The 27823-nt window shown below is 40.2% G+C and overlaps 1 protein-coding gene, 1 long non-coding RNA gene and 1 other non-coding gene across 3 annotated transcripts; all 3 read left to right on the plus strand.

Moving 5' to 3' along the window:
- The first annotated feature begins 9356 nt into the window (after nucleotides 1-9356).
- On the plus strand, nucleotides 9357-11853 carry LOC148211735 (uncharacterized). Its single transcript, XR_015790174.1, has 4 exons — nucleotides 9357-9616; nucleotides 10819-10900; nucleotides 11026-11149; nucleotides 11589-11853. It is a non-coding gene; the product is annotated as an uncharacterized LOC148211735 (long non-coding RNA).
- Nucleotides 11854-16980: 5127 nt separating this feature from the next.
- LOC148211736 (uncharacterized) lies at nucleotides 16981-18250 on the plus strand. Its single transcript, XM_088123317.1, has 2 exons — nucleotides 16981-17256; nucleotides 17336-18250. Exons 1-2 carry the CDS (start codon nucleotides 17080-17082, stop codon nucleotides 18020-18022), a joined length of 864 nt encoding a protein of 287 aa, XP_087979443.1. The 5' UTR covers nucleotides 16981-17079; the 3' UTR covers nucleotides 18023-18250.
- Nucleotides 18251-25640: 7390 nt separating this feature from the next.
- LOC148211737 (small nucleolar RNA R71) lies at nucleotides 25641-25747 on the plus strand. The gene has a single exon (XR_015790641.1). It is a non-coding gene; the product is annotated as a small nucleolar RNA R71 (small nucleolar RNA).
- Nucleotides 25748-27823: the final 2076 nt, after the last annotated feature.

The raw sequence follows: 27823 nt of genomic DNA on the forward strand, positions 1-27823 counted from the left end.
TCCTTGTTGGTGCATCCAATTGCGCTTCGAGATTATTGCATGAACTTTATTTTTCCTTTTAATAGAGCTTTTATTATTTTCAGGATGTAGCTCTTTATCAATTAAAGGCACTGGCAATTGTTCAGTTGCTTCTCTCCATCTCTCTGCACTTTCTTTTTCCTTCAGTTTCTTTTTCTATTCCCCGCCGAGCATGAGTGATACCTATGTCATGCTTGTAATGATTTAGAAAAGAAATTTCCCCGGTTTCTTCAGCATTTCCATTGGTAACATTATCTTTTTATATACTTTTTTTTATTATATGAGCATTGGCCTTTGATGTTTGTCCATCTTGGAATGTGAATTCAACCTGACATATTGTAGGAGCTTGTTGGCCTTTCTTGGAAAACTGAACTTCATGTGACGAACTATGCTGGGGAAGCCCTCTGTTGATTGACAAAGAGGTGGGTCCACCTTAGGTGGTGAATTATTATGAGGTTCGACTAAATTGTTAGGTTGAGAAATGTCTCCAACTGTAACAATATTCTTTAAGATATTGAAAATTTCGCGACTTACCCTTGGATCTCATCGACGTCTTGTCTCATCTTCTTTAGCTGTACATTTTGCACCTCCATGACGTGTATTTGAATCTCGTCTCTTATTTTCTTTTGTCCAGTTTTCAATTCTTCCATGTTATATTGCTTTATGTACCTTGTATATAAAGAATAGTAAATATGTGGTTCTTGAGCTATTTTTTCTAAGAGTTCGTGTTAATTATGACATAATGGAGAATGCATAGATTTTGATTTCTTAAGATAGAAATTGATATGCATGAGATAATGTTATGCAAATTTTGGATCACAAATTAAAGGAAATTTTAAATGATTATCAACATGTGAAATGATGCATGCATAAGATGATATTTTTTAATTTATGCTATGGACATGCGGAACGATGCATGGGAAGAATATGTTTTTTTTTGTTTTTGTTTGAGGAGGAAAAATTTTATCTAAATATGCTACAAATTGCCCCAAGAATATGATAAATACTTTATGCAATCATTAGTACATTCTAAATGCACGCAAATGTAATGGTAGAGTCTAATTCACCCTAAGAGAGAGAAACATAAATATGTACATAAAATTAAACTCTAGGATTATAAAGTCGAACTCCTAAGTTTTGGATAGAAGTGAATAAATTTGAAAGTTGTTGTGTGCCTACATAGGGACGTTTATAATCCGTTTGTAAGGCAACACTTCTAAATTCACTTAGAAGTAGGCTAAATATGTGACTCAAAAAAGTAAAATAAATGTGATGTAGATGCATGTTGAAAATAAGTAAATAATTAAACAAATGGGAGTAAATAAAACGTAAATGATTTTTTTTATTTTCCTTTTTATATTTTTAAAAGTGGTTAATTTTAAAACCTTATGATCAAAACTCAAAAATCAACCCTATTTATTTTATTTAAAAAACAGTATGTCATGAACAACATAACAACTCACATAAAATGCAATATGAATATGGTGTGAAGTTATGTACTAATGCATCGTAGCGGATAAAGGTCCTCAAATCTTCCATATGCTTTGGCATTATGGTCGACTTGAGTGGAGAATTTCATGCGCCTGCACAGGAACCGAAATTCCATAAAAGGTCACACTACTCAGTCTCCGATCTAATCCTAAGGGTAGAGCCCGGGTAGGAGGCTTGTGAATTTGTGTGAGATGCATGGATAATGCAAACTTACAAAAACAAATAATTAAAACACAAAACGTGCAATAAAAAAGGAATGGAACAAAATATTTCATAACGGGATAGTAAATGACACAAATAATGGCTTGACTCTCAATAGTCCTCAGTGGAGTCGCCAAGCTGTCGCAACGTTATCCAACGCGGAGCGGGCGACGTCATCCCTCGAAGAGTCTCTTTCGAGATAAGGGTTTGGAGTCGCCACCAATCATCTCTGAGTTGTGATTGGTCACCTATAAATAAAGACAAGATTTACGAAAATACAATTTTTGGTTCAGGATTCGACTGAGCGTAGGGAAAGTGTTATATATCTATTAGTTTTATAACGATAGAATTAATTTAGGTCGTTGTGCATAAGAGTTTTGGAGTAGCTTAATTGTTGTACATTTTTTCTTTAACTTTACATCATATGAACTATTAATTTGAGGATATTTTGAATATAATAGTTAGTAAAAAAAAATGTCATCCTAAACACAGATCCTGCTATTAATTTCCACAGCTAGATATTTTATATTTTAAGTTTGATTAAGTTACCGTTCCTTTTGAATGAAAGAACGAGTTTTTATTTTAAGAAAACTATTTTTTATGAGTAATTATCCCAATTTATTACTATTAAATACACATAGAAATTTTGGGTCATTACACACTCAATCTCTTAGAAGAATTTAGAAGACTCATAAAGCATAAGGAGACTCTACGAAGACCTGAAGACTCGAAGATTCAAATACTTGAAGACTTAAAGAATCCAAAAGAGTATAAGGCTTCAGGAATTGGATCATCTCATCTTTACAAGCCAAAGACTTAAACAAGTTATAAGCCTAAGACTTCATAAGGGTAGAAGTCGAAAACTTCAACAAGCTATAAGTCGAAGATCCGAAGACTTCGTCAAATTGGTAAGCCAAAGTCCGATTTCATCTAGCTGAAAAATCGAAGAACTTCATCAAGTTACAAGTCGAAGAACTTCATCAAGCTACAAGTCGAAGAACTTCATCAATACCTCAAAGATATCTTTAACAAACTCAAAGTCGAAGACCTCAAAGATCTTTCAACAAGCTAGAAGTTGAAGGCACCAATCTCCTTGATACGAGAACAAGCTCACAAGCCCTCAAAAATCAAGTTTACACTAGAGAGAAAGCATCAAATGATTACATATTAGAGATTGTAACATCATACATAAATACAAATACTAGACCCTTGAGAGAAGCAGTTTTGAGCCATAGATGCAGTAGGAAATGACTTTGTTATATTCAACTTCCGATAGATAATGCCAAATATTTATGGTGAATTATGATCTAACTTGAGAACGGTCAAGATCGGGTATGGCCTAGCTTCCAGTGCGAGCACTACTAGAATTTTGAGTTTTTGTGATGTTCAAGAACAGTAAAATACTGTTGAAAATTATTAAAAAAATGTCAAAAAAGGTTTAAAAAAAATGCAGTTTTGGAGGGAAAAATGGAGATTTCCAGATTTTTGACCTTTCGTGACTTTTTTTAACCGTCACGAAAAGTTAGGCAAAAAGTTAGTTTTTCGTAATGTTTAAAAAACGTCACGAAAGGGTGAGCCGTGTTTTTGGCCGGAAATGATGGAGTGTTCTGAATTTATTACTTTCCGTGACACTTTTCTAACCGTCACAAAAAAGTCGAAAGTAAATATGTTTTTCATGACGTTTATTAAACGTCACGAAATGGATAGGCGCATTTTTTGCGGGAAAAGACAGAGTTCTTCGGATTTCCGGCTTTTCATGATGTTTAAAAAATGTCACGAAAAGTTATTTTTGTGATGTTTAAGAATCGTCAAAAAATGATAAGACCCATTTATTGGCGGGAACACTAGATTTTTCAGTTTTTTCATGACATTTAAGAAACGTCATGAAAATGTGAGGCTTTTCGTCACAATTTTTATACGTCATGATAAGTGGGAAAACTACATTTTTAGTGACTTTTATAAAACGTCATGAAAGGCTTTGCGGAAATGTCTACCTCACCAAAAATTTTTCTTTTCATGATGTTTAAAAAACGTCATGAAATTGTGGAGTGATATTTTTTGCGGGAAAACATGACGACTAACGAATTATCTGTCATTTGTGACATTTTTCAAACGTTATTAAACGGTGAGCCGTGTTTTTTAGCAAGAAAAATGTATATTTTTTTGTCCATATATGATATTTTAGGTCATAAAAAGTGAATATGTAATTTAAAATGTGTATTCTATTTAAAAAATGTTGTAAAATATTGAACTAAGAGTGAAACAACATATATTTACAGATGCATGACTTTTGGTACTTTATGACGATTTTTAACATCACGAAGGTCATAAAATTCCGAGATTTCATGAAACTTAAAACGTCACGAAAGGTTTCACACATCTGTTTTCTATTTCGATCGTTATGTTTGTGGATGAAGTGAGTTTTTCTTATGTTCTGTGATTATTAGGTTTTGGGAAAATTTACTCACCAATAATATTTTCCCCTTCCACAGTTCGTCAATGAAAACTAAGTCACACACAATACTAAGAAAAATAGGGAAAACACAGAAAACGACACAAGCAATTTATATTGGTTCACCTCAACTATGGGCTATGTCCAGTCTTCCGCAACAACGAGTTCTACTATGATTTTGGGATAAATACAATGGACCTCACAAACGCTCTATAAAGCACTCTCTAGATGCCACAATAATGGCTAACTAGCTTCTAAGCACTACGCCAATAGATACTTAGGAATATAGAACGAAAAACCTTACTAACCTTAAGAGAACGGGTTGCCGACAAAGTACTACAAACACTTGTTCTCCTTTTGTTCTCTGCCAATTTGCCGCCACTACCCCAATTGTGCACCAACACAAATCTGCTCCTCAAAAATCAAGTTTTTTTTTCTTCCTTTGCCAACCAAACACCACTGCCGCCACCTTTTTTTTCTTTTGATGCAACAACACCAAAAAAGGGTTTTGCAACTTCTCTCGGCCGCAACTCAATGTGTGTGCAACAACACTACTCCTATTTTGACGGCAAAGCAAACATATATATGTATATAAGTGTTTAGCAAAAAACCTATTCAAATTGGGCATTAGTTCTGGGCCCAATTAGCTTGTTTTGAATCCACAATTATCCAACAATCTCCCACTTGGAGACAAAACAACAATATCGCCTCTCACTGCAACAACAGTGTCCCTCATGACTCAGTTCTGACTGCACCAACAAATTCTAACTGATCAACATCCTCTTGGAACCAACCAAGGCTCAACTCCCACTACACCGACAGTTTCTAACTTCTTTTTAGCACCAACCAAGGCTCCATCTGTGATTGCCCTGAGACTGAGCAATCATACGTGGTCTTGTCTCCTAGACGTTAGAGACACAGCCACGTGCTCCCACTCGAACTAAGTGGTCTCCGACGCTTCCTTCTTCACTCGCACCGAACGACTCTTGAAGGAAAGCTTTTTCACTGATGACTTGGCATTCCCACCCAAGTCCGTTTCCAACCTAGAGACTTCACCCTCGACCTCAGCACCAATTGTAGTATTTCTCAATGCACCCTTTCGCCTACGCGACTTCATCAGCTCGCTTATCCGTCTGACAACTGGGGCTCGAAACTGACAGTCTGTTGAACACCTCACTGAGTTTTTCCTCTTTCCTTTTCCTCTACTTCCCAGCTGTTGTACTTGAATTGATGGCAGATTCTCCTGATCTGTCCTGACTGTCAATGCTGCTAGTTGTTTCAAGTCTCCCCTTGAACTATCTGCAGCCCTGTGCATAATCCGTCTCTCTAATCCTCTGGCAATACCAAACCTCAATACATACACTGAAGCTTTTATGTGGCCAACAACCACTACCTCGGATCCCCTCATGAGTTTCCATCTGTTCTCTACAAACTCACTTTTGTAGCCTTCGTCATCCAGCTTCCCTACTGATATCAAATTCATCCTGAAACTGGGTACATACCTCACATCATGCAATATTAACTCGGTCTCATTGTCAGTCCTCAAACGAACATCCTCAATTCCTCTGATCTTGGAGAGTTTCCCATTTCTCATCCTCACCACACCATGATTTCCTACAGTAAAGGACGTGAACTGATTACGCTTGTTTACATGCGTAAAAAGAAGGTTTTAGATGCTGTTTTTACTATGTTTCAGCTTTGTTTCGGATTTTTCTCGGTCGTTTGAGTTCCAATTCATGCAAAATTCATATATTATGGTTTGTGGTTGGCTTATATTGTATTTATGACATTTTAGGACCATTTGGGAGTGGAAATTAATCAAAAGAAGCAAAAAGTCGGAAGTACCTACATGGGAGGCGCCAGGCGCCTGGGAAGGCTGCAGAAAACAGTTTTTCTTCCAACTTTGCCCTTAATGAAACGCGTCTTCCCATGCGTTTTTGTGGTTCCAACCGATGCATACGTGTAGAAGAAGTGTTCCACTATCAGTTTGAGCACGATTTGGTCAGTCAAAAGAGTTGGAAATGGGTGATTCACCATCGTTTTAGGACCTACCTAACCAATTCTGCACAGCTATAAATTCCAGCAGCTTCTCCATCAAATGCATCAAGCCTTGCTTCCTTCTCTTGATCATTTTTAGTGTTTCTTTGTTGCTTTCTAAGTACTTTTGAGTTGCTTTCATTAGTTGCTTTTGGTTTTTAAATCCCGAGTACTTTACATTCCTTTATTGAGCTTTGTTTTGTTTCCATTTGTACTTAGTTATTTTCTACTTATTCAAATATATAAAAATCCAGCACTTTGCTTCTCTTCTCTTTGCCTTTACTTTATTTTTAGTTAAGAGAGTTGTGTTTTTGGAGGAAAGAGCATGTGACACTCCCTCTTGCTTGAAAGAGAAGGGCGAAGCTCTCAATCCCGAGAAAAACTCTCCGTTAGTTAACTTTTGTTTTTCACACATGCATTCCACATTCAACCATTTTACTTGCTGTATTTTCTTCAATATGTCTTTCTAAATTCCCGTCTCTAGCCCGGTTATGGATAGTTAGCCTTTTATTTCTAATAAGGGTTGCTAAGAAGTAGTGTTTTTTGCTTTCCATTCATTGCTCGACATGTTTTCCCAAAAAGTTAGGATTTAGAGAAGGCCACTGTAAGTCTTAACAAGTCAATACTGAAAAGGTTGCTTATTTGCATTGTTGAGTGGTTAAACCGAGGAGATGAGCGCCTTAGACATAAGGGTTCCGCTTAAGTAGCCTAGACATAGGACCTTAACCCGAGGTTGCGACTATTTCCATCCTAAAACTAAGATATCTCTCATAATAGACATATTAGGGAATGTCTTAGGACTTTGAACTTGCTTAGACATAAGTCAAGTGAGAAGCGTAGTCGTTGGTTTCTAAAGTAAAATGCATATTGTCCTTAGCATGTCCTTGATTCTTTGTTGGCTAACTTGAAGTAATTCGGGCTAGGTTTTATCATTATGAGTCCAAATCCCAAATCCAAAACCATTATTTGTGACAACTTCCCATTTTACAAGAATCACTCATTTCAACATTTACTATTCTTTAAAACTTTAGAGTTTGGAAATTATTTAGAAGTCCTTGAGGATCGATACTTGGATACTCCATCCATTTTATATTACTCTGACAGGTGTGCGCTTGCATCTATATAATTGTTACCACGCTTAGTGCGTGCGTTCAGCATAACCACCAGTCATGAACCAACTCCTATCTGAAGCTACATGCATCGAAGCTGCACTGTCCACTACCCACTCTGATGACCAGTCTACAGGTGTTGTATTATCCTCAATACAAGCTAACACCTCCGCTGACACATAATTTAGAGTGTCCTCATTTTCCTAATCTTCTTTAAGCTTCCTGCAGTGTTTCTTGAAGTGGCCCTTCTCATGGCAGTAAAAACATTCAACTTCTCCACTGGAACTCTCACTACCCCTATTATTCCTATGTTGCTGCTTCCAGTTGTACTTCATCTTGCCCCTTTCCCTTAAAATGAGCCACCAAAGCTTATTCAACCCCATTTTCTACCCCTGAAGTAGTTACAGACATTTTTCCTAATTTTCTCTGGGCTTCTTCAGATAAGGCGACATCACAAATAGCTGAAAACTTCAAGCTATTTTCTCCTAGCAAATTCGACACCGCGGTCTTCATCGTCTCCCAACTATCAGGCAAAGACATCAACAGCCTCATAGCTTTCACCTCCTCTTCAATCTTGACACCCATCCCTTCTAACTTGTTCAAGATATCGGTGAGCTCATTAATGTGGGAATTCACCGAGGTTCCCTCCTTCATGTGAATATTAAAATACTTCGTCCATAGAAATATTTTTGTATTGGTAGAAGGTTTTTCATACCTGTTTTGCAAGGCCTTCAACAACTCTTTTGCAGTCATCTCTTTCGCCACGAGACTACATACCCCCATTGATAGTGTCATTCTGATATTTGCAACGGCCTGCTCATCCATCTCATTCCAAGCTTTGTCTGTCATATTCGCTGGTCTCTCCCCCAAAGTCTTGTGTATCTTCTTGCACGTAAGAAGATCTTTTACTTGCATCTTCCAAAAACTGAAATTCTCTCCACTGAACTTCAGAACCCCTTCATAGTAATGGTGTGCTTGACTACAATTTCATGAAGAATTTGACAAAGTTTGTGAAGGCCAGCAACGACATTGACTCTAAGGACCCTTAAATTTATAGATTTTAAAAAATAGATTTAAGTCAAAATATTAACTTCGAAACAATTGCAAATTTTATTTTTGACTTTTTCATTTTATCTATATATTTCAATACCAAAATTTTTCATATATTTTAAATGTAACGAAAAGTGAATATGTAATTTATAATTTTTATTCTATTTAAAAATGTTGTAAAATATTATTTAAATATTAACTTCCTAACAATGGAAAACCTTATTTTTAACTTTTTCATTTTATCTATATATTTCAATACAAAAATTTTTCATATATTTTAAATGTAACGAAAAGTGAATATGTAATTTATAATTTTTATTATATTTAAAATGTTGCAAAATATTGAATACATTTTTTTAGTTCGTGCTGAACCTGGTAAACGAACAAATAGGTGGAAGTAACATATATTTACAGATTCAATATTTTTTTTTGTACTTTATGACGATTTTTGAACATCACGAAATGTCATAAAATTAAGAGATTTCATGAAGTTAAAAACATCACAAAGACTTGCTTTTGTCTTCGTTTCCTCCCTAGCCTCCCACCCCTTCTGTAACGCCCCACGTTCTATGGCTCGGTTATTTTAAGATTTAATTTGTGCCTTTGAATTTTTCCCTAGATTGATAATTTAATTTATTAGATTTTCTAAATTCAGAGTTCTAATTTTTGGTCCATTAGAATTCATGTTTAATTTTGTTAGATTAAAATAAATTAAGTTTCAAATTTTGGAAGAAATTTTTAAATAAATCTTATTCCAAGAGTTTGAAATTTTAATTTCTCCTTTTAGTTTTTATTCTCGGGTTTTAAAATTAAGTTAATCTCTTAAATAAATTTCTCAATTTTTTTTTGTTTAAAATGAGTTTTCTTTTTGGAAAAGAATTAAAATTCTCTTCTTTTACTTTAGTCTATTTTTTGTTTGGTTTATTTTGATTTATTTCTTTTGGGTAAAAAGAAAAAAAGAAATTAAAGAAAAAGAAAGAAAATAAAAAAAAAAAAGGAACAAACCCTAAAATCTCTGTTTATCCTTTCTTCTTCTTCCTCCCTTCTCCTTTTTCTTCAATCGCCCCTCCCCCAACCCTCTTCTTCTTCTTCTCCGACGGCGTACTCCTCACGCGACATCAGACTGCAGCGGCAACGACTGTAGCACCCACGACGGTGTGTTTGGTTCAGCGGCAACATCTCCTTGCTTTCCTTCCGTCGGTCCACGGCAGCACGACGTCCCCCACTCCCCAATAGTAGCGTGTTAGGACCCTTAGTAGTAAGTAGTTCTTATTTGTAGGAATGTTTGTTCTTTGATGTATAAATTGTTTGTGTGCTTGTGTGCCTATGAGTATTGGTTGCATGATTGTTTGTGGTTTATATTACTTTATAGATGTTGCTCTTGATATATTAATGATGAGTTTCAACATGTTGGATTAAATCTTGTTGGTTATCTGAAAGTTGACGATGATCTGTTTTGACTAAAGGAGTTTATGGAAATCAGGATTGTTTATGTATTTTAGTTGATTGTGCTTCTTAAAGATTAATAGTTATGTTATTGCTTACTTGGTTGTGTTTGAAAACTAAGTGGTCGTTTTATTGTTTAGTCTTGGTTGTTGAAGTTAATTCTCTTGTTGGTTTGTGGGGGTTTTAATTCAATTCCCGAGGTTTGTTTTCTATGGAGTGCTTTACTTTTCATGGAGAGAAAAACTTTATTTAAAGAACAAAATAAAGAAGACATGAGGGCAATAAAAAAAGAAAAAGCCACAAGAAGTTGAAAAACTAGAGAAAAAATAACATTTATATCTGCTGGACTTAATATTATTGGGATGCTGTCATACTTGATTTTACAACCATTCCATGCAGTAGATTGGCCTATGTTTTTAAGATCTCTTAGATTTGATTTTGTGTGTTAATAATGTGAAATTAACTTTTGTGTATTGAATCACGATCCAATTATTGGAACTAAATTTTGTTATTTGAATATAATAGGATCATGCTTTCTCTTGGAGTAACAATAGCATAATTAAATTTTGCATCTTTGATAAAGCTAAGCCTTAGTCAAGCCATAAGTCGGTATAAAAGGAATTTGATGTATGGTTGATTTTTTGAATTTTTTCCTATTGTTTACTGTACTTTACTACTGCTTCTTAAGTCAAGCTCGTTTTAGTTAGTGTGGTTATTATATTGAAGTTAATTCAAGGTAGTTAGACCTTAGCTGGGAGGGTTCTTCACTTTATATTTGGATCACATTATGGCATGCTTGTATGCCTTAGATTTCCATATGCCTGAACTTGTAGATTTTTTTGGATGGTAAGTAGATTCTATGGTATTAAGCATGTGTGATCAGATGGAAGGAACATATTAAAGAAACTAATAGCAATGAGGCCATTAGCAACCAGTTTAAATTGGGTATTCTCTGTCCATTTCAATCTCATATTTTGATGTGTCTGAGTATAATATGAAACTTTTCTTCTACAGGACGTGCAATATCCAAGCTTACCCGTACATGATAAACCATGGCGTGTAGATCTTTATTTTTCAAGTTAGATCATCAAAGTAGGTGAGTACTTAGAATTCTCTCTTTTGTATTAAAAAGTGGAGGGATGATTATGCCGAAGTCAGTTTCTTTGATTTTCATTTTCAACCTCATCAAATTAAAGTTTTAAATGATATTTTCGTGTACAGTGCACTTATGGAATTGGCTTATGGGAACAAGTGTTCTTGCTGTTTAAGTGCGATGCATCTCTCTTTTCTCTCTTAGTTGAAGACAGATCAGCAAAGAAGAAATTGGCTTAAGGAGGGATGAGTGGTATTGATTTGTATTTGTTTTGAGTAACTCCTAGTTTTTTTTTTTTTTTTTTTTCAAGTTCATTAACTATGGTTTATAGTTTGATTTTAGATTTAAGGTAAAGAAAGGATTGATAACTGATGCAGTATGTTTTCATTCCATTGAGTACCAATATATACAGGAAAATAAATAAGGCAAATATTCTGTGCCATTTGTACATGATTTCTTTCTATACTAGTGAGTAAACCATAAAGGAAAAGGTTAAGAAAAGGCAAAAATAATAATGAGAATAATAAAGAGAAATTTGGGAGATTGACAGCAATTACATGACTGTCTTAACATTTATTATTCAATTTTAAGTTACATTTAATAGATAGACTCGTTCTTTAGAAGTGACTTTCTTCCCTTATTTATCTTTGGTTATTCATTTATCTAACTTGGGTATTGTTTTTTCCATTAGGTCTTTCACGAAGCCAAAGAAGTCGACAATTAGGGATGCAACTAATTGATGGATGAGCTTTCTTGTTGGGGTTGGTATGTAAGACTTGTTTAATTCTATAATTTATGTTTGTAGGAATTTGAACATGTTTACTATAATGTACTAGCAAGTCCGAGAATATTTCGAGAATACTTTGTTCCTACTATATTTCAACTTTGTTATCTAAATTAATGTATTTGCGATTTCGATCGACAATTTAATTATATGATATTTAAATATTACGCGACATCTGCAAGCAAAATCAAATACATTTTCTATGATTTTTTTTATCATCACAAAATAAAATAATTTGTGACGGTTTTAAATAGTCACAAAAGTGTTTTGTGACAATTTTTAAACGTCATGAAATTTTTTTTGGTGACGTTTAAAAAACATCACAAAATGACGTCACATGACCTTTTCTCGCTACTTAAAGTCTTTCCGTGACGTTTTATAACAGTCACAAAATCAAATGCCGTCACGATTACTCATTTACGGTGACGTTTTTTAAACGTCATGAAAAGTCTTAATCGTGACGGTCTTAAAACGTCACAAAATCATTTTTCATGACGTTTAAAAAACGTCGCGGAAGCCTATATTTTGCATGACAGTCTTTAAGCGTCACGCGTGCTAATTTTCATGACGTTTTTTAAACGTCATGTATACTTTTCGTGATTGGCGTATAGGTAACGGTGTCAAAAACGTCACGAGAAACTGAATTTTTACTAGTGGAGCTTAGTGAGGAAAATCCTGCAAAAAAAAAACAAACATTTCAACACTCAGGTCAGTAAGGTCGATCTTAAGTCTCAAGCCAAGACATCATATTGCATACTTGGAGTCGCAATGACATTCAATTCCTATTTATAGGGTGTCAAGTGGTAGAGCTCATGTAATCATTTTGTTAGGTCATTGACAAATCAGTTAGCTGGTTTCCTTCGGTGCATAGTGTTTCCTTCAATCAACAAGGATATGATTGAGCTATCAGGTCATCGTTGGTTGAGCTTCAAAGGTCAGCCACTACATGTTTTCGAGATTATGATAAAAAAATCTAGCATATCGATATTTTCTAGTTCTCCACGTGGCAGGTCATATTTTCCCCTCCAACACCATTTACTATAATCAATCTACAAAATCGATTAACTATATTATTGATTTACCAACTTAAGAATAGTGAAGTATTTAATCAATTATTTGATAAATTCTTTTATCTAAAGCTATATATATAAACTCGTCTCAAACTCACTCCTAATAATATTGTTCAGATGGAACCTCATGAATCTTAAGTCAAAAGAGCAACAATCTTGAAGGGGCATGTTAAGGATCTCATATTGGAAAGAAAATGAACTTTACAATGGTTTATAATAAACACGGACTACTCTTCTCATTACCAATTGATTTTCAGATGGAATCCCATGAATATTAATATCAGAAAAAATATTTTGTTTTAAAAACTATCTTCAAAAGTCATCTTGAACCGAGTAGGGTAGTAGTTTACTAATAATATCACATAACAAAAATAATAGATTCAAAGCCTAAAACCCTCAAACATATTTAATTGGGAGAGGTGTGGAATGAAATAATTGAATTTTGGAATAAGGTTAAAAGCTTGGATTAGTGGAACATGTGAGTTATGATCTGCCCCCACAAACAAACAAAAACTTTGGTTAAAGCCACCTATATCCCAATTCCCATTCATTCCCTTTCACCCATGTGATCTGGGGTTAAGTTAATTAACTTGGATACTTTTTTTTTTCTTAAAAAAAAAATTCAAAGGCAGCCGACAATTCCATTTAAAAATAGTCAAACCCACCACTAGCTTTAGGGGAGGCAATTTTTCTATCTCACATTATATTTTTCACTTCCCATTACTCTTTTTACCTTTTTAATTACAAGATATGTATTTTTGAGAATTTTTTTTCTTATCTAAATCGATGTCGTGTGGCTCCAACGCAAGTTCTCCTAGGTACTATTATAAGATCCTATATTTTTACCACTACGCCATCTTCTGGAGGTTTGATTTTTTTTAGTGTATTACCATTCAAATGAGATGTAATGATCAATAATCAATTGAAGTTACTAAATGTCTTATGCTCTATCTATGAGTAAACATGTAATTTTGAAAAAAGTCTAATTAACTTAAAATATTTTGTAAAACAATTCTGGTAGAATTTAGAATATTTGTAAGAGTGTAGATAATATTAAAATAATTTGTTATTAAACATTTGTGTTCATGATTAAAGTATTTTTTTACTTACAAAACACCCAATAAATTATTTTTGTACCTATTAAAAAGTGATGTCACTTGCAAAGCGGGTTAAATATTTGTACCTCATCTTATAAGTATCTCTTAAGCATATCTAAGTGGCTAACCATCTTTAGCTCTTGAGTTTATCCAAGGAGTCCTTTCTTTTCTTTTTTTCATTTTTTCCTTTTTTTTTTCCTTTGTGGAACTTCTACTGAAGAGACGTAGATTCTTGAATTGATATTTTTCACCTTATACAACTGGTATAATTTAAGAATACTTTACGTTGAGAAAAATGTCTCCTCTTCTCGTATGTTAGAGGACGTATAACATGTTATGTGTGTCCGGAGACGGATTCTCGTATGTTAGAGGATGTATAACATGTTATGCGTGTTCGGAGAAGGATTGTGTGAGGTTCAAAGTGTACATATAACATGTTATGTGTTCGGAGAAGGATTACGTGAGGTTCAAAGTATAACACTTTGAAATCATCGCGTCCGATCTAATGATACACTCTTAAGATCCGACCAAAGAGTCTAATCAAAAGGGAGCTCGAACTCAAGACGACCATTGCACTTTAACTGCTACACAATCATCTAACTCCCCATTTACCACAACCGTTGAACCATTGAAATTTATGGGACGTGTAGAGTGGCAAACAACAATTCACATTTCCAGTCACTTATAAATATCAGAGGTGAGCTCCATTCAAAGATACACACGAATTTGGTGGCTCGACATGAGACCAAATACTTTGGATTGAGACTAACTTGATTTTCAAGGTGTTCACCTGTGTTTTCCCGGTACATTTTCTCCACGAGTACAAATCCCAAGGAGTGACAAGAATTCAGGTAAAACATCATGTAAAGGTGATCTTGGCATATTCTTAATCATTAGTGTCATTTCTTGTTTCTAATTTTATTACGAAATCTAAGCATTTGGCAAATATTCATGTTTCTTGTTTCTCATTTTTTAGAAACAATCTCAAAGTTATATAGAAATTTTGGAAACAACAAAAATAAGTTTTGTTTATGCAAAGATGTGCACAACAGTGTGTTCCTGATTGTAGCTCGAACTCGGCCTCCGGACCGACCTAAACACTTGGGCGGACCTGCACAAAAAGGTGAGCACTCCGACGATCAAGTCAGTATAGGTCGGATTCCAAGTTTAGTTCGAAGCCAGAAATCATCGTACCTGATCGGGGAGTGAGGTCCTCTACTTATGGGTGGTGGTCCCGCTAATCTAGCGACGGTTACATTTGGCAATCTCGGGACCGTCGGTTACACCCGGTAATCTCGGGACCGACGGTTACGCCCGATAATCACGCCGCAGATAGTTGCTCATCTCGGCCCCTACCGAGCACCCCGGTAGGTCAGACCTGGGCCAGATTCACCTCGGCCCTCATACTTAGCATTTGTCGGCGTTGGTGGCGGCCATCTCGGCTATCCGAGCTGGGCATGACTCATGAGCCATCTTGGAGCACCAATAGGGGTCATCCACGTGTCCAGGGTATTCCCTTCCCCAAACATTGGCCCCCTCTCTGTCTGGTCCGATCTCGACCTGGCAGAGAAGTTCATTCGACTTGCTTTGGACACGTGGCGACTTCCTATTCGTGGGAAAATACAACCGTCGCGGAAGATTTATCGTCGGAATATTCAAATATTCCGACGCTTCGGATCTCAGAGAGGATCCTAGCCGCTCGTTGATTACACGTGTACGGTGGGGAAATTCTTCCGACGGGCTATAAATGCCCCCAATCCTTCAGATCATACCTTACGTTCCTTGAATTCTTGGAGTTCGATCTGAAGGCAGCTCGAACCCTTGGTAGGTCGGTCTCTTCCCTCTCTCTTTCGAACGTAATTGCCATGTCGTCCTCTATTAGCAGCAACCTAGGATCCGATTTAGCTCGTAGGTTAGAGTCCGAGCTCGAGGAGATAGAAAACTTTAGAATCTCCGATGACGGGGAGGATAGTGACGCCTCCACTTCAGGTCAGGGTTTGGAATATCCTTCTAGGATACCTGAGCACTACCTCGGATCCCTTCGTAGGGGGTTCGCTATCCCTGAGAACATCCTCCTCAGGCTTCCGGAGGAGGGGGAGAGAGCTGACAATCCTCCAGAGGGATGGGTCACTCTCTACTTCAAAATGTTTGAGTACGGCCTCAGACTTCCCCTTCACCCTTTTGTCCAAGAATTTCTCTTCCGGACTGGGTTGGCTCCGGCTCAAGTGGCCCCCAATGGGTGGGGTGTTATTTTCGCTTTGGCCATCCTCTTTTTGCTACGAGCTCGGGATAGTGAGGAGGCCGAGCTGTTGGACGTAGACCAGCTCCTCGCGTGCTTCGAGGCGAAGAGGATAGCTAAGAAGCCTGGTCGGTTCTATATGTGCGCAAGGAAAGGCGCAGGCGGTATAGTTAAGGGGCCGACCTCCATCAAGGGATGGGTGAGGAAGTGGTTCTACGCTTCCGGGGAATGGCTCGCAAAGGACGAGTCAGGTCGTTCCTTCTTTGACGTCCCCACTAGGTTTGGGAACCTAGGTACGGAGTAGTTCTTACTTTTCGTAATTTTCTTCTGTCATTCAGGTCTAACTCGAATTTTGTCTTCGTGCAGTTTCAATCCGACCAGTCCCCGAGCTTACGCAAGCCTCCTTCGATACGCTGAAATACTACAAGGAGCGCTTTCCGAGGGGTAGGAAGGTCGGAACCCTGGTGACTGACGAACTGCTGCTTGAGTCCGGGCTGCTAGATTACAACCCTGCAGTTCGTCCCATTGAATCCTCACGGTCGAACTCTGAACTTGGAATGCCGAGCTTGCCTCCCCCCTTTTTCCTATAACCTTGTGTTGACCCCTGTTTTTGTTTCGCAGCCATGGTTTGCGGATTTGCAAGCGGCGTGAAGCACAAGTCTAAGGGCCAAGCCCATGCTCTTGAGGCTGCCCAGAGTTCGAAACCTGCCACCCCTGCCGTGGTAGGGCCTGCCTCGGAAGATCCAGCCCCGGTGATCGAGCTGGAGTCTTCTGGGGGTCCCTCGAGGGAGAAGCGCCCCAGGGATCAGACCGAGGCGGTGGACGCCCAGACCGAGGCGGCGGACGCCCCGCCTTTGGGCGAGGAGGCGAGGGAGGAAGCCCCTCCGAAGCGAAGAAGGAGGAAAAAGAAGGCGATCTCCCCCTCGGAGGTCGGAGCTTGCAGGGTCTGGCCTGCAAGTTTCGCAGATCGGGTGGACGATCCTGCGGCCAGGATGGGCGGGACGTCCGACGTGACGGCACGATTCAGAATTGAGCCGTCAAGTTCCGGGGTGAGGGACCAGGTGTCCCGCATCTCAGCTGCAAGTTTGGACCGCTGCCTAAGGAGGGCGTCCAAATTTGTGAGCGACCCTGGGTCCGTTCTGCAGAGGACCATCGACTACGCCGCCGAGGTAAGACTAGTGCCCCATTTTTGCTTGATTTCACCCAACAGGTAGTTCGATCTAACTTTTTCCTTGTACCATTTCTCAGGCGTTCGTTGCTTCCATTCAATCGGCTCTGGCTGTAAAGGCCGAGCTGGATGGGAGGGAAGTTCTGGCAGCGAGGGAGAAAGAGGAGTTCTCTGCTGCCTTGGAGGCTGCTCCCTACACCATGAAGGATGAGCTGCTGAAGGCTCACTCTGAGGTGGAGACTTTGAAGGCCGAGGTGGAGTCCCAAGCCGAGCTGCTGAAGAAGGAAGAGGACAGGCGCAAGGCCCAACTCCGAGCTGCCCACGCTATTACCAGGGGCCTGGAGAGGGAGAAGTTCCAGCTCCTGAAGGAGAAGGACGACATGCTTCAGGCGCTCGAAGTGAAGGATAAGGAGCTAGAGCATGCGACTGCCGAGCTGGAGACAGCGAAGGAGCGCCTCAGCAATGAAGTCCTACTGGAGGAATCGTTTAGGCAACATCCTGACTTCGATGGATTTGCCAAAGACTTTTCTGACGCGGGCTTCAAGTTCCTCATGAAGGGCATTGCTTCCGACATGCCCGACCTTCAGATCGATCTCAGCGGTCTGAAAAGGAGGTATGCCGAGAAGTGGGCGTCTGGGCCTGGCGGCACCCCTGGCCCCCAAGCGTTGGTGGATCAGTATGTCAGGGATCTGGACTCTGACTACTCCGATCCCCAAGAGGACCAGGTCGGCTCCACTCAGGAGGGCGCTCCCCCAGCAGGCTCTTAGGCAACCACCCTTCACGAGGCTTTTCGCTGTTCTCCCTCCCTTTTCTTTTTTGTTTGTAAGTGTCAGGGCAGAGATGCAAGGTCTATAAGCCTTGGCTCTGCTCTTCATTCAATAAAGAGACTCCCATTTGCTTCTACTTTGTTGTTAGCAACCTCTTTTCTTTGCCTTTCCTTTGAACTGCAGCCAATGTCAGCTCGCACCTCTTACTTTTGAGGTCGCGCCTTTAATTAACATAATTTGAAAGTTTGAGTTTGAATCTCTTAATGTTCAATACATTGCACCAACTCTGGATTTTTAACATTTCACCCTTAACTTAAAAAGGTAAAAAGGCTAAAATCCTAAGTCCGTAGCTATTCTTCATATCGTTCCTCGTACCCCCAAGTTCGGAGGCTTGATCATTTTGAACTTTCCACATCGCCCCCTTTGCCTTGAAGGTTTGAATTTTAAGTTCGTCAGTGGTTTTGGCATCGCACCTCGTACCCTTAGGCTTCGATGGATTGAATTTGAACCAACTGCTGGAATGCGATCGCGTGGGAGTCCGTGGCCCCCATTTAATTTCTTGTCGAACTCGGAAGCATGAAATTAAATCATCACATTTATTCCGATCATAATTCTTTTGGAACAGTCTTTACAGATGCATTGAAAATCCTTTTGTCATTTCAAGGATAATAACGCTTCAGGTGCTCCGCGTTCCACGGGTGCGCAAGGACGTCTCCTTTCAGATCGGCCAGTATGTACGCCCCAGGTCGGACTATGCCCTTGATCTCAAACGGGCCCTCCCAGGCCGGATCAAGGGCACCCACATGCGTTTGGACCCTCCTTAAGACCAGATATCCGACCTGAAAGGCCCGAGGTCGAACGCGGGCATTGTAATGTCTGGCCATTCTGCCCTGATATTCTGCCAGACGTAGCTGGGCCATTGCTCTTCTTTCTTCCAACAAATCGAGGTTGAGGAGCAGCTCATCCTTATTCGTCGTAGGCTCGTAATGTTCTACTCTGTCAGATGGCATGCCGATCTCAACCGGGACTACAGCTTCGGAGTCGAAGGCCAGGGAGAACGGAGTCTCGCCCGTCGACTCTCGTTGGGTGGTCCGGTACGACCACAGAACCTCTGGTAGCTCCTCGGCCCACCTGTCTTTCTTGGAGTCTAGTCTAAGTTTGATGCCTCGCTTGATGATCTTGTTGACTGCCTCCACCTGCCCATTTGCTTGCGGATGTGCGGGGGACGAGCTGAGATGACTTATGCCAAGTTTGCTGCAAAAGTCTTTGAACTTGGCGTTGTCAAACTGCTTCCCATTGTCTGTCACTATGGCCTGCGGTATACCAAAGCGACATATGATATTCGTCCATATGAAGGACGTGACCCTGGATTTCGTTATGTGGGAGAGCGCCTCGGCCTCGGCCCACTTGGTGAAGTAATCCACAGCAACCACAGCGAACTTGGTCTGGCCCTTGCCCAAAGGGAAAGGACCAATGATATCTACCCCCCACTGCGCGAATGGCCATGGGGCCGAGATGGGGGTGAGCAGCTCGGGAGGTTGGTGGATTATGGCCCCGTAGCATTGGTAATTGTCGCAAGTTCTAACGAACTTCTTGGCGTCCTGGCTGAGGGTCGGCCAATAGTATCCTTGTCGGATCACTTTGGCTGACAGCGACCGGGCGCCTGAGTGATTGCCGCACACCCCTTCGTGGATCTCTCTGAGGACGTACAGGCCCTCTTCAGGGGTTAGGCATCTCAATAGAGGCAGGGAAAAGCCACGTCGGTACAATGCCCCATCTCGAACCACGAACCGAGCTGCCCGCCTTGCCAACTTTCTGCACTCCTTGGGGTCTTGTGGTGAGTTGCCCCTAATGAAGTCCGTGATCGGGTCCATCCATGAGGATTCTGGAGCGCCGATCTCCATTAGATCTGGCTCTAAGATTGAGGGATTATCTAAGATCTCGACGGGGACCGACCTGGCAAGGTCGGTCTCGTACGCCGATGCTAACTTGGCCAAGGCGTCAGCATTAGAATTTTCTGCTCGCGGAATCCGGCTTACTTCGTAAGTTCGAAACTGGGCGAGGTACGATCTGACCTTGCCCAAGTACTTCTCCATTCGGGTGTCTTTGGCTTGGTACTCGTCCTTGATCTGGCTCACAACCAGCTGGGAGTCACTGAAGACCTTAACACAAGAGGCCCCCAATGCTCGAGCAATTCGCAGGCCGGCAATAAATGCTTCATACTCAGCCTCGTTGTTAGAAGTCCGGAAGCTGAACCGCAAGGCATACTCAAATCGCTCACCCCCTGGTCCGAGCAAGAGGACCCCGGCTCCGCACCCCTTCTCATTGGAGGATCCGTCGACATAGACTGTCCAAGGTAGGTCGGACTCGCTCAGTTCGGAAGGTGGTGTGAGCTCGGCTATGAAATCTGCCGCTGCTTGTCCTTTCAACGCAGTTCTGGGTTCGAACTGGATGTCGTACTCACTTAGCTCTACTGCCCAGTTCATTAGGCGTCCGGAAGCTTCCGGCTTGTGGAAGATACTTTTAAGGGGCAAGTTAGTGAGCACCACCACCGTATGGGCTTGGAAGTATGGTCTAAGTCGTCGGGCCGAGGTGACCAAAGCGAGAGCCAACTTCTCCATCTGAGGGTATCTAGTCTCGGCTTCGGTCATAGCCTTGCTTGTGTAGTAGACCGGGTTTTGCCGCGCTTCCTCTTGCCTGATTAGGGCTGAGCTGACGGCACTGTCAGACACTGCTAGGTACAATTGGAGCTTGTCCCCCGGCATGGGCTTGGCAAGCAAGGGTGCCGAACAGAGGTAGCTCTTCAATTGCTGAAACGCTTGCTCGCACTCCGCTGTCCATTCAAACGGCCCTTTCTTTCGTAAGACCTTGAAGAAAGGGAGGCACTTATCTGTCGACCTTGAAACAAACCGGTTCAGGGCCGCAATCCTGCCATTGAGGCACTGAAGCTGCTTCAGCGTTTTAGGTGCCTCCATCTCGATCACGGCTTTAATCTTTTTGGGGTTGGCCTCGATTCCCCGGTTGTTTACCATGAAGCCAAGGAATTTTCCCGAGGAGACTCCAAAGGCACACTTAGCAGGGTTGAGCTTCATTTGATATGCCCTCAGAACCTCGAAGGCTTCGGCCAGGTCGGAGAGATGCGACTTAGACTGCTTGCTCTTGACAAGCATGTCGTCCACATACACTTCCATATTCCGGCCGATCCGCTTGGCGAACATTTTGTTCACCATTCTCTGGTAGGTCGCTCCTGCGTTCTTTAACCCGAAGGGCATGACCTTGTAGCAGTACAGACCTTGGTCTGTTATGAAAGCGGTATGACCTTCATCTGGGACATGCATCTTGATTTGGTTGTACCCAGAGTAGGCGTCCATGAAGGTGAGCAGTTCGTGCCCGGCTGTGGCGTCCACGAGCTGATCAATCCTCGGCAGTGGGAAGCAATCTTTCGGACATGCCTTATTTAAGTTCGTAAAATCTACGCACATTGTATTTAGTCAGCAACTTTTGCATAGACCTATTCACAAAATGAGCCCCCCCATCGCTTATCAGACAACGCGGGGTTCCATAACGCGTAAAAATGTGCTTTTGCAGAAAACGAATGACAACTTTGGAATCATTGGTAGCAGTTGCAATGGCTTCTATCCATTTCGAAACATAATCTACTGCTAACAATATATAAAGCTTACCATTAGAAGATGGAAATGGACCCATAAAATCTATACCCCACACATCAAATATTTCAATCTCCAGGATCGGGGTTTGAGGCATTTCGTGGCGCTTAGATATATTACCTGTCCGTTGGCATTTGTCACAAACCTGGGCAAACTTATGTGCATCTTTGAACAGAGTGGGCCAAAAGAACCCACTTTGCAAAACTTTGGCTGCGGTTTTGTGTCCTGCAAAATGTCCTCCATATGGAGACATATGACAAGCGTCTAATATCGCCTCGTGCTCTTCTTCTGCGACACACCTGCGTAAGATATTGTCAGGTCCTAGCTTATATAAAAAAGGCTCATCCCAACGATAACATCGAACTTCATTTAGAAATTTCTTTACCTGTTGCTTGTTGAACTCATAAGGAACTATTCGACTTACCAAATAATTTGCTATATCGGCATACCACGGAACTGAATCAACTCGCAAGAGTTGCTCGTCAATAAACTGTTCACGAATAACAGTTCCATCATCACAGAGCGGGGATTCCAATCTAGACAGGTGATCAGCAACTTGGTTTTCAGTACCCTTCCTGTCCCTAACTTCAATATCAAACTCTTGAAGTAACAAAATCCACCGTATCAAACGTGGTTTAGCATCTTTTTTAGCAAATAAATATTTTAAAGCAGAATGGTCAGTAAAAACAATGACTTTTGTGCCTATCAAGTAAGACCTAAACTTATCAAAGGCAAACACAACTGCTAACAGTTCCTCTTCAGTAGTAGTGTAATTGAGTTGTGCACCGGTCAGAGTCTTACTAGCATAATACACAGGATGCAAGATCTTGTTTTTACGTTGTCCTAACATAGCTCCTATTGCATAATCACTAGCATCACACATGAGCTCAAAAGGTAAATCCCAATTAGGTTCGATAATTATAGGAGCTGAACTTAGAGCAACTTTCAACATTTCAAATGATTTTAAACAGTCATCATCAAAAACAAATGGTCTATCATGTTCTAACAATTGACACAAGGGTTTAGAAATTTTAGCAAAGTCTTTTATAAAGCGGCGGTAAAATCCCCCATGCCCTAAAAAACTTCTAATCCCTTTGACATTTGTAGGAGGAGGTAGCTTTGAAATGATGTCTATCTTAGCGTGGTCTACCTCTATTCCTTGCTTGGAAATTTTGTGACCCAAAACAATACCCTCTTGTACCATGAAATGACACTTCTCCCAATTTAGGACTAGGTTTGTTTGTTCACATCTCTCCAATACTCTCTCCAAATTAACTAAACATGCGTCGAAAGAATTTCCAAAAACAGAAAAGTCATCCATAAAAACCTCTAGAATATTTTCTACCATGTCAGAGAAGATGGCCATCATACACCTCTGAAAAGTCGCGGGTGCATTGCATAGTCCAAAGGGCATTCGCCTAAAAGCGAACGTACCATACGGACACGTAAATGTTGTCTTCTCCTGGTCTTCTGGAGCAATAGTAATTTGATTATAACCCGAATATCCATTTAAAAAACAATAGAAATCCTTACCTGCCAGACGGTCGAGCATCTGGTCAATAAACGGGAGAGGAAAATGGTCTTTCTTTGTTACCTTGTTGAGTTTGCGATAGTCAATGCAAACTCTCCACCCGCTCACAGTTCGGGTTGAGATGAGCTCATTCTCCTCGTTGGCCACCACGGTTATACCCCCTTTCTTTGGTACACACTGTACTGGGCTTACCCAGCTGCTGTCAGATATTGGGTATATAACACCGGCGTCAAGCCATTTGAGAATTTCTTTCCTTACAACCTCTTTCATCTTCGGGTTCAACCGCCTTTGACTCTCAATAGAGTTCTTAGCATCTTCTTCCAATAGAATTTTGTGCATGCAAAAGGCCGGGCTTATCCCTCGGATATCTGCTATCGTCCATCCAATGGCCTTTTTGTGCTTCTCCAAAATCTGCAATAAAGAATATTCATTAGTAGGTGATAAATTGGAAGCTATAATAACTGGTAAAGTGTCGTTATCCCCTAGATACGCATATTTCAAATGCGACGGCAATGGCTTCTGCTCCAACGTGGGTGGTTCCACTATGGACGGAAGTAACGACTTGCATTCTTCTTTTTGTATTTTTCCAATAGGATTAGCCATATCTTCTGGTCCTTCTGCTATCTTATCAAGCTCTTCTTCAATCTCTGTAACTAATAAGTCATAAAACTCATCAAACATAGTAGGATTCAAGCTATTTATAGCAGAGCACTCTTCAAAGTCTCCTGGTAATTTCATGGCGTCTAGAACGTTAAATTTAACTTCTTCATTATTTACCCTCATTGTAATTTCTCCCTTCCTCACATTAAAAACTGTATCCCCAGTGGCTAGAAATGGTCTTCCCAAAATAATGGGAACGTCTAAGTCTGCCTCGCAATCTAGGATGATAAAGTCCGCAGGGAAAATGAATTTGTCCACCTGGACTAAAACATCTTCTATCTTTCCCTCAGGTCTTATGATAGATCTATCTGCTAGTTGGAGGGTAACCGTAGTAGGTCTAGCTTCTCCTATGCCTAAAGATTTGAAAACTGATAATGGCATAAGATTAATGCTAGCGCCTAGATCACATAATGCCCTACCTAAGTTTTTTCCTCCTATGGAACATGGAATGGTAAAACTGCCAGGATCGTTACATTTCATGGGTAGCGGGCTGCCTACAGCTTCACTACTACATTTTGTCATGGCTACCAGTTCATGCTCTCCTATTTTTTTCTTCCTAGAAACTATATCTTTCAAAAACTTAGCATAATTTGGCATCTGTTCTAGAGCATCTACTAATGGTATATTTATATGCAGTTGTTTTAAAATATCTAAAAATTTTCTAAACTGGGAATCATTATTTTTCTTTACTAATCTTTGTGGAAACGGGGGAGTAGGGGTAAAAGAAGGCTGTACCTGTGGAGGAACACTCGGGGTGTCCTCATTACCTTTTCTAATACTTTCTTTTTCTGGTGTTGTTGGATTTTCTGGTATCTTTACAATTGGTTCAGTGGACGGAATCTGTACATCTGTTGTTGGCATTGTTGGTCCATCATATGTCAGTCCACTCCTGAGGGTGACAGCTTTGCACTGTTCTTTCCCTTCTCGTTTTGGTAATTCAGTATGGCCTGGAAAAGAACCTTGTGGTCTATTCTTCAATTCATTGGCGAGCTGTCCCAATTGGGTCTCGAAATTCCTCATTGATGCCGCTTGGGATTGTATCACTGCGTCGGTTCGGGCCATGTACTCCTTCATCATATTCTCAAGATTTGAGTTGTTATTTTGAACTGGTGGAGTCTGTGTTCTCTGATTATACTGCTGTTGCGGTGGTGGGATGTATTGCTGTGTAGGTGGAACATAGGGCTGCTTGTTCTGCTGGCTCTGCCCTTGATTAAAACCGCTCGAACCTCCTTGTCCTCCCCATGAGAAATTAGGGTGGTGCCTCCAACCTGGGTTGTAGGTGTTCGAATATGGGTTAAAGTTCCTATTGTTCCCATGTCCTACATAAAAAACAGAAGCAGGGTTATGTGGACAATTATCATAAATATGGTTTTCACTGCAGAATGAACAAATGAGATCGTTGACTTGGCAAACAGGGGCAGGAGTGCAATAATCCGACTGCACAGGTTGTATCGGCGTGGCTAATGGATTTTTTATTCCCAATGCCATCTCTTTCAGCCTCTGGTTCATTGTAACCATCTCTTTTTGCATCGAGCTCGCAATGTCCAGAGCCAAAACTTCAGCTGGATCTTGCTTCTTTGGTGCTGCCCTAGATCTTTGCGAACACCATAGTTCGTTATGTGAAGCTAAGTCATTTAGGATGTCAACTATCTCGTTGAATGTCTTCTTTGTAAAGGCTCCGTTGGCAGCATTGTTTAGCATCATCTTAGTAGGATGATCTAAACCTCTAAAGAAATGTTCTATCTGGATGCATGCCGGTAAGCCATGGTTCGGACATTTCCTGATTAGTTCTTTAAATCTCTCCCACGCCTCGTGAACAGGTTCACGATCATACTGTCTAAAGGAGATGATCTCCTCTCTGATATCAGCGTGGCGAGTAGGTGGGAAGAATTTTGTTAAGAACTTCTCCACTAACGACCCCCATGTGGTGATGGATCCCGGTGGAAATGCATTGAGCCATGCTCTAGCTTGGTCCTTCAAAGAAAATGGAAAAAGTGTTAGCCTCAGAGCATCGTCTGTTATACCAGGTAATCGAAATGCATTTGCAATTTGAATGAATGATTTCAGATGATCATGTGGATCCTCATGTTCCTGCCCTCCAAAATGTCCAATTGTCTGCAACATTTGGAACATCATTGGTTTAAGCTCAAAGTTTGCGTGGGCTGGAATAGGGTTGACTATCCCTGAATCAAAGTTCTGAAAAGCCGTGGCGGCATATTCTCGCATTGCCACGTCTCTGTTGTCCGCCATCTGGATATGGTTGAATTCATTATTTCTTGCATGATCCCTCATATTACCGTTAACAGCAGGTGGATCAACCGGATCACGAGGTGGAATATCTGCCATTGATGTGCTTGTACTCTCTACCTCACTTTCAGGACTGATTTCACCTTCTCTCTCTTTTTGCTTTTCTAGTTGTTTTCGAAGTCTTTGCTCCTTTCGAGTTTTTCGAAGGGTCCGCTCAATCTCAGGGTCAAGGGGTAGAAGAAAAGATCTTGTGCTCATGCACTTTAACGTACCCTTGTGAGATAAACGACCAAAAATATAGAACAAAAACGGTGGATGGAAATTACACCCAACAACAATTCACAAAAATAAAAACTAAAAGAATTTGAAAATAATTTTAAAACTAAAGTCCCCGGCAACGGCGCCAAAAACTTGACTGGGCGTTTATGCTGAACGCACGCGCTAAGCGTGGTAACAATTATATAGATGCAAGCGCACACCTGTCAGAGTAATATAAAATGGATGGAGTATCCAAGTATCGATCCTCAAGGACTTCTAAACAATTTCCAAACTCTAAAGTTTTAAAGAATAGTGAATGTTGGAATGAGTGATTCTTGTAAAATGGGAAGTGGTCACAAATAATGGTTTGGATTTGGGATTTGGACTTAGAATGATAAAACCTAGCCCGAATTACTTCAAGTTAGCCAACAAAGAATCAAGGACATGCTAAGGACAATATGCGTTTTACTTTAGAAACTAACGACTACGCTTCTCACTTTACTTATGTCTAAGCAAGTTCAAAGTCCTAAGACATTCCCTAATATGTCTATTATGAGATATATCTTAGTTTTAGGATGGAAATAGTCGCAACCTCGGGTTAAGGTCCTATGTCTAGGCTACTTAAGCGGAACCCTTATGTCTAAGGCGCTCCTCTCCTCGGTTTAACCACTCAACAATGCAAATAAGCAACCTTTTCAGTATTGACTTGTTAAGACTTACAGTGGCCTTCTCTAAATCCTAACTTTTTGGGAAAACATGTTGAGCAATGAATGGAAAGTAAAAACACTACTTCTTAGCAAACCATTTTTAGACATAAAAGGCTAACTATCCATAACCGGGCTAGAGACGGGAATTTAGAAAGACATATTGAAGAAAATACAGCAAGTAAAATGGTTGAATGTGGAATGCATGTGTGAAAAACGAAAGTTAACTAACGGAGAGTTTTTATCGGGATTGAGAGCTTCGCCCTTCTCTTTCAAGCAAGGGAGAGTGTCACGTGCTCTTTCCTCCAAAAACACAACTCTCTTAACTAAAAATAAAGTAAAGGCAAAGAGAAGATAAGCAAAGTGCTAGATTTTTATATATTTGAATAAGTAGAAAATGACTAAGTACAAATGGAAACAAAACAAAGCTCAATAAAAGAATGTAAAGTGCTCGGGATTTAAAAACCAAAAGTAACTAATGAAAGCAACTCAAAAGTACTTAGAAAGCAACAAAGAAACACTAAAAATGATCAAGAGAAGGAAGCAAGGCTTGATGAATTTGGTGGAGAAGTTGCTGGAATTTATAGCTGTGCAGAATTGGTTAGGTAGGTCCTAAAACGATGGTGAATCACCCATTTCCAACTCTTTTGACTGACCAAATCGTGCTCAAACTGATAGTGGAACACTTCTTCTACACGTATGCATCGGTTGGAACCACCAAAACGCATTGGAA

The sequence above is a fragment of the Momordica charantia genome (assembly GCF_013281855.1).
Source record: "Momordica charantia cultivar OHB3-1 chromosome 4 unlocalized genomic scaffold, Mcharantia_2.0 BLBB01000004.1, whole genome shotgun sequence".
Lineage (NCBI taxonomy): Eukaryota > Viridiplantae > Streptophyta > Magnoliopsida > Cucurbitales > Cucurbitaceae > Momordica > Momordica charantia.

Excerpts from the sequence above, each read along its gene's own strand:
- LOC148211736 (XM_088123317.1), top strand. The coding sequence starts at position 17,080 with ATGGGCGGGACGTCCGACGTGACGGCACGATTCAGAATTGAGCCGTCA. Across the intron at positions 17,257-17,335 it reads CCATCGACTACGCCGCCGAG|GCGTTCGTTGCTTCCATTCA; the intron begins GTAAGACTAGTG and ends ACCATTTCTCAG.